Consider the following 12,905-nt stretch of genomic DNA (forward strand, 5'->3'; position numbering starts at 1 on the left):
AAAAAAGGAAAGCCAGAGATATCAATAATCATCTACCCCAGTGCCCCCTCAATCCACCTTTCAACTGGCGCCTACATTTTCATACCAATTTTCCTTTTTTTATGACCTTTCGTTCTATATATAGCATATTCTACATTATACATAGCCAGAAGGCGGGCCCTCCATGAAAAAATAGATGGCGGATCTGGGCTGATCCAATCTTGAGTAACATATGAACGCAAAATTCCCATGGAAATAAATATCAGGTTTCTTTTTTCAACTGGTAATACTACCGAGGAGACTCCAATCAGTACAAGCTCCGGAGTTAGCTCTACTGAAATACCAAGTATCAAAGAAAGAAAAGTTTGAATATCAACTATAAATACAGATAACTGCAAACATAAAAAAACCATATGGGCTGCATCTGTCGCATGCAGCCCACATCTACTACATGATGTACCGGCTGATACTCCCCATTTAGAGATTTTGGCTGGAGTGTAATATAGATTGAACAAAACCATATAGTGCTGTGCCCGACTTCTACCGGATAAAGAGATAGAATTAGCCAAATAGATGGAGTCCTCAATCTTAATATCATTAGAGCCCAGCTTCTCGCCCCATCTCTGTTGAACATATACTAGATCATCTGGGAGAAATGACAGCAATAGATTGTAAAAAAAGCCAATTTTTCTTTTATTAAAAAAAGAATCCATCAAGGGGATCCGCTGTAGGCCTACACATTCCTGAGGTGTTAAAGTATTAAGGAAACTGCGCACCTGAAGGTATTTAAAGTAGTCAGAATTCGTGAGATTGAACTTACTTTGAAGCTCTGAAAAAGATACCATATGACTTTTTTGCCACATATCGCCGAGGTAACTGATACCCCGGCTGCGCCATCTTTCCATAATGGAATCTCTAAAAGTAGATGGAAAAATATGTTGCGACATCAGGGGGTTATATCTCGTAATTTTTGGAATACTGACAATTCGCTTAATTGACTTCCAAGCCCGAAATGCTGATTTTAGGATCTTAAATTTTGTTCTTTTATAGTAGCTCGGCTCTACCTGTTTTAACAAGCACCCCCGAGCCTCTACCCCTAGAGCAAACTCAAAAATAGACTGGGTATACGCATCCAGAATCGGCGCCCTATCGCCAATAATCAGGGGGGTTATGAACTGCAAGACTGAGGCCAGATAATAGAAAAAAAATGTGGAATACCCCATCCCCCCTAGCTTTTGGAAGTATCATTTTTTGATGAGCTCTCCGATGCCTTTTATATCCCCATAAATATCTCCATGACATCCTTTCCAATTGTTTAAAAAAAGTTAAAGGAAACTCAAGAGGAATGGATCTAAAAAGATAAAGAAATTTCGGTAGTATTAACATTTTCAGAACATTATTCCTCCTGTATAAAGACAAATGAAGATGATTAATTCGCTCCAACATGGAATTTGCCTTTTCCAGAGTAGGATTAAAATTTTATTCTGGAATCTGTAACACTGGAGATGTAATCTTCACTCCTAGATAAGTCGCTACAGGAACTATATTAGGAAGAGCCGGAGGATTCTGACCAACTACTAGTATTTGTGTTTTTGACATGTTCAATTTATAGCCCGAAAAGGCACCAAACTGTTTGGCCAATTCCTCTATCTTTGGGATAGCTTTTACAATATCCGTGGTGATAACCACTACGTCGTCCGCATATGCCAGTGCCCTATAAGGCGTGCCTGCCACCACAACTGGTGTAATGTCCTCCGCATGGTTCATGGACATCGATATAAATAACGAAGAGGAGTGGGGATACCGGACACCCTTGTCTTGTGCCTCGATGGATAGGAAACAAGGTGGATATATCTGTCCCTATTTTGATACAGGATGTGGGTGTTCTATACAGGGCTTTCAATGCCGACATCATACATGGGCCGAACCCTTTAAAAGACAGTATATCCCAGAGATAGTGCCAGGCCACCCTGTCGAATGCCTTCTCGGCATCCGACAGGGTGACCCCGATGGTTATATTCGTGCACTCCGCCCAATCCAGCAACGCAATGACTCTCCGAACATGGTCCGTAGTATCCCGCTTAGGGATAAACCCATGTTGCCATCGTGAGACTATGCTAGGGATTACCGAGGAGATGCGAAAAGCTAAAAATTTTGAAAACACTTTGCTATCAGCATTGATAAGTGAAATCGGACGATAGGATGCCGGATTAAGGGGGGGTTTATCCTTTTTGATGAATGCCATTATTGTTGATTGTCCCCAATAAGGTGGGGCCAGCCCTTTCTGAGCCTCCAGAAAAGTAGCCGATAGATCCTGTTTTAACAGATTTCTAAACATCCTAAAAAACTCCAAGGGGATACCGTCAGGTCCCATTGCTTTACCAATTGCAAAAGGGAGTAGAGCAGTCTCTATTTCTTCCCAAGTGATATCTGCATCTAAAGTCTGAGACTGCTCAGAGGATAGTTTCGAGACGTTATCACAAGTGATAAAATTCAGGAAAGATTCACTAGAGTAGTCCGAGGCATCCTGCTCATAAAGCTTAGAGTAAAATTGCCGAAAAGCTTCAAGAATCTCCTCAGATTTACTATGTATCTATCCTGCCTCATCCTGGATTGCATCAATAACATTTGACGCCGCTCTTTGCCTGATCTTCTTTGCCAGAGTCCTACCGGAATTCTCTCCCATTTCATAAATCTGCATTCTAAAAATTGCCGCCTGTTCTGCCAGTTTTGTTGCAAAAATTTCAAGAAGCCTTGCTTTATGAATAGCGAGAGTAGTCTTGATAGGTTCTGTATCTTGCGCTGAAGAAATAGCTAAAGCTAACCTCTCCTCTCACTCCTGTACTGCTTTATAATAAAACTCCATTTTATTCCGCACATTTTTCTGCTTTTTAATCGAATAAGCTAGTGTCTCTCCGCGCACCCCTGCTTTGAAAGCATCCCACACTATTTGAAAGGATGTGCTTCCTCTATTGAAGTAAAAAAAATTCTCTTATCCATTTCCCCATGTATTCAATATAGGTTGGATCAGCCAAAAGTTTCCGATCGAAAGACCAGGGTACAGACTTAGCGGCAGACCCACCCTCAATTTTCACCTCTATCAATATTGGGTTATGGTCCGAGATTATGCGAGGAAAGATTTCAAAGAAAGTGTAATTTATAAGTAGAGTAATTATAAAAAAATAATCCAGCCGCACCAGCTTTTGATGCGGAGCAGAAAAAAATTTCAATCCCGGTGTGGCAGGGTTTTTAACATATCCCACATCGGATAGCCCAAATTTCAAAACTAAGCCTCTTAATGCATTGTATGTCTTTTTCTTAAGACCAGGGTATGGTGTATTACTACGAATATCCAATCCGCCTCCCAAGTGAATATTTAAGTCACCACACAATATTAAAGGAGATGGCCGTTCAGCTAATTCTAGACTTAAGAAGTTCAGAATATCTGGGTCATCTATATTGGAAGCATAGATTGTACAAATTGTCCAGGCTTTATTGTCAAAATTGATCTCAAGGATCAACCATCCACCAAATTGATCAGCCTTAATACGCTTAAGACGCCCAAGCCCTCTTCTTATAAGTATTGCCACCCCTTTAGTTGTAGTACCTTGGCGAGTACATCCTAATAAATGCATACCTAGATCTTTTAAAAAAATGCCTATCGATCCCGGGCAGATGTGTTTTTTTCAAACACAGTAAATCTATGCACATACTCTGTATCATTTGTGCACAGACCCCCCTTTTCTTTCTGTTATTAAGGCCACATATATTCCACAAACAGATTCTCAGTTTTCTCAACATGATAATTTTAACCTATATACCCGCCTGGTCCCCCCACCATTACTATTTCTGTAACACACCCCTTGTGTAACTCCAAACTCCCAAATTGAGCCATTCCTGATTGTGTTCGGCCTCCATTTAATATTCATCTTCATATGCAGATGAGAAACCAAAACATGAAACAAATTACTCTGTTTTACCTCGATTCCAAAACTTTTCCTGACCTTGCTTGCCCCCCCCCCTTCACCCCTCCACCCCCCCTCAGCTTCCCCCCCCCCCTCAAAAGGGCAAAGGGACTATGGAGTCCCCCAAGTCGATGATGTGAGAAGTACCTTTTGTCTCGCGACTCAATCTCCTATAGGTTAACCAATTGCTGCATATGCCTTTAGACCATAAATAATTGTATAAGCAAAATAACAAAGAAGAGAGAAAAAAAAGAAGACGGGTCTACTGTGGCAGGCCACCATCAATATCTAGTACATAAAGAATGATCCTGTAGTACATCCCCCCCAACAGCACCATACATGAGAAAAGAAGGAGAAAAAACAGCCAATCAGACATCAAAATGAGTTTAACAATTCTTTCGCAGCTCCCTCTGAAGTTAGAAAGTATGATCTTTCTTTAAATATTACTTTCAACTTAGAGGGGTTAAGAAGAAATGCCTGGGCGCCTTTCGTCTGAAAAGATGGAATCAGTTGGCGAAATTGCCATCTCTGTTGTACCGTGGCATGACCGTAATCAGGGCGAACGAAGAAATCCAGGCCATTCCCCCTACGTTTCTTATCTGGTCTGGCTAGATCATATAAAGCCTCCCTAGACAAGAAATTATTCAAACAAATCCGAATTGCTCTCAGCTTAGTATTTGATTCACTTCTGATATTCTTTTGGAAGGGAAATCTATGAACCCTTTGAAGTTCCGTATCCCATTTCCACTGGGTGAGTTCTGGGAAAGCCTTTGAAAAAAGATCAATAACAAATTGTCTCACATCCCCCCCCTCACTCCCTTCGGGAATGCCTAAAATTCATAGGTTGTTCCTCCGTGATCTATTTTCGAGGTCCACCAGCTTCCAATTGATATCCTCTCTCAAGCCCTCTAATGATGATAGCTGAGATTTTTGCTGGGTCATAGTCTTCAATTACTGAAATCCGGGCTTCTGCCTCCACCACTCTAGCCGAAACCTCGTTACATGTTTTCCCCACTCGGCGTAGGTTATTCTGCAGTCAGCGTACCGCACCCTGGGTACGTAGGTTCTCTGCTCTTGTTTCTTCCCGATGTGGTAACATCACTTGATATAAGGTATTTAGCGTAATTTCAGGAATCGATGACCCCTCTGTACCATTTGCTGGAGGAGTCGAAGAAAATCCAGCACTAGCCCCCTGCATTGTAAGTACAGTGTTCTCCTCTACCCCCCAATCTGGTCTATCAGGAGATCCATCTACATCACTCTCAGAGTCATGTATTGAGATATTCAAACTCTTATTGCTCTCATCATCCCTCCATTCGCCATCTGTCAGCATCACCGTCCAGGCTTCCGATATCTAAATCCGTAGATAAATCTGGTATTGAGTTTAATTGCCCAGCAGAGTCAGTGGAATCCACATCCTCCAAAGGATTCAAAGGCTCTAGAGCCTTGTGCAGACTCTTTTCCCAAATTACCCCCTCTGACTGTGGTTGTTCAGTTAGAGCGGGGGGGGTTGTGAGTTATTACAGATTGCTCTGTTTCCAGAAACTACTCTAGAGCTCTCCTTGTGGCGGTGCATTCAACAAACATGCTTCTCCCGTTACAGTGAGCCTCACACTGCCAGAAACCAAGGTCCCACTGCTGAAGCCCCCCAGAGGCCTATCAGCGTTTGCCAGGTCGTTACCATTAATTTGTGCTTGCTGTTGAGCTAAAGATTGATCGCCATTACCACCTTTGTCATCTTTAACAGTATTTGTGTTAGGAGTCTTTATCGAGAACATCCTGGGTATTTTAGGTACAACGCCTGTGCCCGCACTACCTGGCCCAGAACGCACCTGTGCTGCCGGCTCCCGACCAGGTTCAATATCTCTCAATACACCGTATCTGAATCCACTGATTGTTTTTGCAAAGTTGTTTTAGATTTACTTGCCGTCGGTGTGGCGCTTACACCATTTTGCCCTGGATCCTGTGCTGCCGCCGTTACTGCACGCGTTTTCGGCTTCTGCGGTTTGGGGGCCATCCTCACTTGACCGCTCCTCCGTTGCCTCTCCAGATACCGCTGCAAGCTAGGAAGCTGACGCCCGTCAACATAAGTAGATCTACAAGTTTTCTCCGCTCCAAGATCCAACTCCGTTCCGCAACCCCACCAGCAGCCGCCGGTGACCTGGGCCACGCCAGCCGCAAAGTCCGCTGTAAGCAGCTCCAAAGGTCAAGCCGCATCACCGCCAACGCCGCATCACAGGTACCTCGGGCCAAAGATTTGTTACCCCTAAACCTGAAGGTTTTAGCAGATAAGAGAAATACTATTTTTGCGGGGTCTGATCAGGTCCGCATTCGTGCTTGGAGAAGAGAGTGGCGAGACTGCTACACTGTTGCTCACTCGGACGCCGACGCGTCCGCCAGCTTGCCTCCTCAGTTGCATTTTTCCCAATGGTTCTAAATAGAGATTGAACATTGTGGGTGCAAGTATAGAGCCTTGAGGAACACCTTGACCTACCGCCAAAGGTACGCTATTTTGATCATTTAGGATCTATCAGAGAGGAAGGAAGCAAACCATTTAAGCACAGTGCCCTCCATGCCCATTCTCTGTTGAAGAGTGTTAAGGAGAGTGATGTGATTGATAGTGTCAAAGGCTGCAGAAAGGTCAAGGAGAATAAGAAGACAAGACTCCCCAGAATCGAGTATTTGCAGCGCTTCATCAATCACTTGCAGCAGGGATGTTTCAGTGCTGCAGTTTTGAATGAAGCCGGACTGGAAATTGTCAAGAAGATCATTGTCCTTGATATGACGAGAGAGTTGTTTCGCTACACATCTTTCTGTGATTTTCGCTAGAAAAGGTAGGTTAGTGATGGGGTGGAAGTTGCTGAGGTCGTTCGCATCAGCAGTGGGTTTTTTAAGCAGAGGGGTGACCGGCCCAGTTTTGAAGGAAACGGGAAGGGAGCCTTGACAGAGGGAGAGGTTAACCAAAGTGGTCCAATAGGACAGAGAATGGGTATAGAAGTCAATGGCAATGGCACTAGGGATGGGGTCAAGAGAATGGTCGGAGGATGCATTTGAGGAGGGTATCTTCAGAGATGGGGTCAAAGTTCTGCCAAATGGCTAAGGATTTGCGCTCCTCTGGAGGGGTAGGATGACTGACCTGATCCACTAGTGAATTCTGCTGCTTTCTTTGTAGAATCCACCAACTTTGAGGTTGGGAGAAAGCAGTTTGGATTCTTGATGAGATCGAATAGGTTTTTGGGTCTATTTTTGTCGAGGAGGGTTCTGAAGTGCGTCGCTTTTCCAAAGAAGATGTGCTTGTGGTACTCTGATCTTGCTGAACGAAGCGTGGCCAAATTATCGGTGGAGGGCGCTTGTCTGCATTGTTTCTCCAGGAATCTTAGGTACTTCCTTTCTTCATAGAGGAATTTGTTGAACCAAGGTGCTGAGGTAGTGGGCCTTTTCTTTTTGCTTTGGAGAGGAGCGACATTAGCTATTTCGACTGCAAGGACTGTGAGACATTGGGAGGTGAGTTCGTTAACATCTAGGTTCGGGTCTAGCCTTGAAAGTGTTAGCAAAGTTCATTCACAGAATGTACCGAGGTCAATATTTTTAGTGTCACGGAACCAGGAGGTAACCCTCTTCGGTTGGCAGAGAGTTATAGTGTGTGGTAGGTGAAGAGAGAATGGGATGAGGAAGTGGTCAGACCAGTCAACATGAATAGGGGTAGCGATAGTAAACATGCCTGTTTTTGAAATAACAAGGTCCAGGACTGAGCCCTTAGGGTGTATTGTTTCTGTGCAGTGTTGGATAAGATCTTTGCAGAGAGGAAGGTGGCCAGCAAATTCGCAGAAGAGTCTTGAGACGAGCCCCAGTGGAGATTGAAGTCACCCACGTAGATCTGATTGTCACTTTGCGAGTATTGGTCGCTAATGAAGTCAGTGAGTTCCTCCATAAACGAGGGGGCGCTAAAAGGCAGGCGGTAAATGGCATGGAATCTAAGGGTTGAGCGGTGGTGCAATTGAAGTTCAAGGAATAGGCATTCAAAAGTGCGGAAGGAGCTGTTAAGAAAAGCCTTGAGTTGAAGGGAGATTCTAAAGATGACTGCAACACCTCCCCCAACTTTGTCAATTCTGTCATTTCTAAATATAGAATAGCTTGTGGGTACTAGGAGATCAAACATAGAGGTATTGTTGAACCAGGTCTCTGTGAGGAAGAGCATGTCAATATTGTGAAGTATGATGGTTTGAGCTGCTCATCACCCTAGACTTTAAATGTTGAATTGTAGGGGAGGAGCTACGCTCGTAACCAAGATGGCCGCATAAGCTCCCGGCTCCGTCGACCTCCGCCAGAAGCTCATAAATCCTGAAATTTATTCTGAACTCCCGCCGGACTCCCGTGCTGGTGAACAGTATCTGATTCGATAGGTGCAACCCCGAAAAATCTGGCGGCCCGGACGGCGAAGATATACCGTGCGCCATTCTCGGCCTGCCTCCGATCTGACGCCGGGGCCTCGAGTTTCAACTTGGCCGGGTTGGAGTCGAACAACATCGGCTGTGAAAAGTGGGTAGATCTGGTCTCCCGAAGCGGCTTTTTTGTTTCTCCCTTGTTGGATGGTGCTCCGGTGACCGCTTTACCCTGCAACTACAGTGGCCTGTTGATACCGTCTATTTGTTCGGGGATCCGCTTCCCTGAGACCCCGTTGAGCTCCCGGTGGTTCTCTGGGCTCGGTTCCCCGTGGGCGGCGACGGTGTATCTACTGTGCTGTGTACGTGTTTTACAGTGGTTTCTACAACGATTCTGCCCTGTGCCCCGGAGAAGTCGACCTCTGGGGTTCGGATACCCGCCCGGTCGCTCATTGAGGGGCGATGGAGCGGACTGGAACAACACCGTCGCTACGCACTGTAATGGCCGCCATTTTGCAGCTTCACGAACGGTTCACCGCCTACATCCAAGGGATGCTCGTAACTGCAGACCGTATCAGCTCGAGACCGGACTCCGACCCTTTGTTGTTAGACAGCCGAGATGCTCCGCCCAAGGATAGCGTCCTTGATGGCACCGAGGTCCCCGTGCAGAATATTGATCTGGACCTTCCCAGCAACCCTAAGATGGCGGCGATCGAGGCCGATAAGACTGGATGTGAGTTAAGCCCTACATTGATGCCGCCCGAGTTGGATGTGACTGCCATTATGGGACAATGTGCCTTCTACCACGACTGCCAAATTCGACCTTCGCCTCTTTCTGTAATTGATCGTCACCGCCTGGCTGCTTTCTCACCGGTGGATCGTGGACTTGCTCTGACTTTTGAACTTTGAGTACGTTTCTCCTGCTTTCCCTCTCCTTGCATTAACTTTGACACTCTACTGTTCTCTGGTATTCCTGTTGTGATGGCGGTTCGAATGGATGCACTCAACGTGAAGAATCATGGCGATCTGTGTGTGCTGGAGGGGTTTTTCATGATGGATCGTGAGGGTTTGGGCTGAACTTGATCACGCTTCGATGCTATGTCTCCCTTTGTTTTTGCTGGGTTGTACCTGTGGGAGCGGGGCCGGCTGTACGTTTGGTTAGCCTGGTTACTGTTTTTCTAATGTGACTGGACGGGGTTTGCTATTTCTGTTGAGCCGGGGTCGGACGGGGTGTTCTCTTGTTCTTTGTCTGCGGCCCCCCTACGGACTATCTCTTGATTTGCTGCGATTTACTATTCTGACGGTAGGGGGGGGGCTGCTTTTGGCGGGGGGATGGGAGTCTGGGAGCTCGTATCGTTTTGTAACATTCTCCTCCTCCACCTTTTTCCCCATCCTTGGGGTGTAGTTTAGGGGGCGACCGGCACACTGCTAGTGGGGTTGGGTCGTAGCCATAAGCAGGGGTGTAGGGTGGTGGGTTGTGTTTTTTTATTTTATTTTTCCTTTGTTATTTTCTATGACCTTTTTATTTCCCTTTTCCCTCTCCGCAAGAGCTGTGGCTTATTCTCCTGTTTTTCCTAGCATATCTGGTTGTCACGTGTATGCATCGTATATCCTGTCTTTCCGGTGGGTGGATGATGTGGGGGGATGCCTGCGGTCATAGACGTTTAACTGCTTTGCTCCAGTCTTTGCTGGTATTGATTTTTCTTCTGCACATGACTGTATGGTGTTTCACTGCTTCGTTCACACACCCACAGCTGCGCTGTTTCGAGTGGTGGCGCCCGATGTGTGTATTATTTCTCTTGTGTTAAAATAATAAAAATATATAAAAATAAAAAAAATGTTGAATTGTAAACTATTCCCTCTTCCCATAGTGGAGCTGTGTACAAACTCTGTTGCTGAGTGTACATGATTGACCCCTGTGTTCTGAGCCATTTCAGTGACTCTATTATGGAGCTGCACCTGAAAGTGTGGGACGTGGAAGTACATCGTAGCAGTTTTGTGCTGACATTGACCCAGGCCAGTACAACAATCCATCTCCTTTTCACACATATATGCTTGGTTCTGATTTATTCAAGCTCATTGTGGTATATTTATGAGCAGATCTACTCTGGGATGCTTCCCATGCATTTGCACACATCGAAATAGGAAGAAGTACGCCAGCGAAGGCCCAGTGAGTGATGGTCGTTGAAGGCTTTATGGGCAAAGCATTCGCGTTCACATCGCCTATATGTGTATTGTTTAGCCACCTTTTGTTATTTGCCTGCCTTTTGACTGTTTATGTTTAAGATGATAAACTTTATAACTGATTATGTTTTTTTTCCAGGCATCGTTGGGACAAAATTCCTCTAAATGATAAAATTTTCCTGAAGGAGACGGTTATGCATCTGATAGCCACAGTGAGTAATGTAAAGGGGGGTGACTTTGAAAAGATTGGGCCAGATGTATAAAGATTCAATTCACAAAAAACGCTTGCAAATTGGGCACCAAACTTTTGTGAATGGAATCGGATCTTCTAAAATAATGAATACGAGGGGGGTCATTGGGCACCAAACTTTTGTGAATGGAATCTGATCTTCTAAAATAATGACCCTATATACGCTGACCTAGAGTACGCTGCATTTGATACCTCTGCATCGCCTGACTCAAGAGGCTTTTTTTTTTTTTTAATTTCCTGTTTTGGATTTCATTTGTGTTTTATTTTCATTTTACCCTGTTCTTAATATCTTTGGCCACATTCTTGCACTATAAAAACTACTAAAGCACCGCTGTAGGGCGGGTCCCGCGTCAAGAGCACACTTCTTACTGGCATTGAAGCACTTCGACGGCCATATTGGAGTAGTAGAGGCACACCCGAAGGTGCTGGGAGGTAGTTGGACGGTCTAGGCGTCACAAGGGCGCTAGTCGTCTGTTTAAGGAGGGCAAATCAGGTTGCAGCTTGGATACGCTGACCTAGAGTACGTTGCATTTGATACCTCTGCATCGCCTGACTCGAGGCTTTTTTAAAAATGTCCTGTTTTGGATTTCATTTGTGTTTTATTATCGTTTTACCCTGTTCTTAATATCTTTGGCCACATTCTTGAACTATAAAAACTACTAAAGCACCGCTGTTGGGCGGGTCCCGCGTCACGAGCACATTTCTTACAGGCATTGAAGCACTTCGACGGCCATATTGGAGTAGTAGAGGCACGCCCGAAGTTGCTAGGAGGTAGTTGGACGGTCTAGGCGTCACAAGGGCGCTAGTCGTCTATTTAAAGGAGGCCATGCTGACGCGCAGCGGTCACGCGCAGCGGGAACACAGGGTAAACGCCGGAGTTATGCCAGAGTTCAACCCGTCTGCGCCCGTCCGCGCTGAGGACGGGCTGCAGGACGGGCTGCGCTCCGGTTACCCCGAGCCACCTCCTCAGGTATTCTATTCTTATACTTCGGAGGAAATGTCAGTCTTGAAACCGAGTGATCTACTATGCCATCATAGTTACACCCCTGAGGAATAACTGCTCATTGCCTCACACAACGCCTGTACTCGGGGCCCAGATACTTCCCCCCTGCTTACCGATCCACCTCAAACTATTTGCTCCTCGTCTAAATGCACTCACTCGGAGAAAGGATACCTTATTAATGCTCGCTCCATAATTAAAAACAATGTAGCCTTCCATGACTTTGTGATGTCTAGAAGGCCTGTATGGGTTTTTATTACGGAAACCTGGGCCACTGAAACCTCAGGACACAACCTTCTAATGGCAATCCCGGAGGGCTATGCATTGCACAGATTTGACAGAGCTAAGCGAAGGGGTGGAGGATTGGCGATTCTCTACCAGTCGCACCTTACCTGTCGTATTAATGCTCTGTCTGAACCATCTGACCCCTTCCAGGTACTGCATTTCTTTATTTCCTCATCTCCATCAGCATCCTTGGTAGGCCTTCTTATGTATAGCCCCCCAGGCCCTAGATCAAATTTTAGCAGTGAGCTGTTCAGAATCCTGGAACCATATGTTGGCAAGCCCCACTTTACTATTTTAGGGGACTTAAACTTTCACCTAGATGACCTCACCTCTAAAGACACCTCTTCCTTGGTTGATCTCCTAGAAGCTTGTGGCTTTTTTCAACTGGTAAAAGGTCCAACTCACCGGGCAGGCCACACGCTGGATGGGGTTTTCTCCAACGACCCCAGGGTTAAGACTGGTACGCCTGAACCTCTCGTCTGGACAGACCACCTGGCAGCACCTATAGAACTGACCCTTTCTCACTCAAACCCATCCAAGAAGGGTCAGGCTCAGGGAGAGGGTAAAAGGAACTATAAAAACATCACTAATGATTCCCTAGCCCCTCTCATTAGTTCTGTCTCCCTGCCGTCAGTCCCAGAGAAGGCAGCACAAAAACTTGCCAATTCCATCGTTGGAGCAATAGATATTCTAGCTCCAGCTATACGCCGATATTCAGCGAGGCGCAGGCCCTCCGCCCCCTGGTTCACTGAGCCACTTAGGCTGATGAGACAGGGTTGCAGGAGGCATGAGAGAAAATGGAGGAAAACATGGGACAATTTGGACAGAGAGACTCATAAACGACTGTTGGGTAAATATAA

The 12,905-nt window shown here is 45.6% G+C and overlaps 1 protein-coding gene across 5 annotated transcripts in view; it reads left to right on the forward strand.

The window, feature by feature from the left end:
* Nucleotides 1-12,905, forward strand: part of LOC144762305 (exportin-5-like) — a 2,106,094-nt gene that overhangs the window by 167,265 nt on the left and 1,925,924 nt on the right. For all 5 annotated transcript variants that reach the window (XM_078647454.1, XM_078647456.1, XM_078647455.1 and 2 more), the window contains exon 3: nucleotides 10,650-10,722. In XM_078647454.1, coding sequence (XP_078503580.1) covers nucleotides 10,650-10,722 — 73 coding nt within the window. The remainder of the gene's footprint in view (nucleotides 1-10,649; nucleotides 10,723-12,905) is intronic.

Source organism: Lissotriton helveticus, chromosome 6 (genome assembly GCF_964261635.1).
Source record: "Lissotriton helveticus chromosome 6, aLisHel1.1, whole genome shotgun sequence".
Classification (NCBI taxonomy): Eukaryota; Metazoa; Chordata; class Amphibia; order Caudata; family Salamandridae; genus Lissotriton; species Lissotriton helveticus.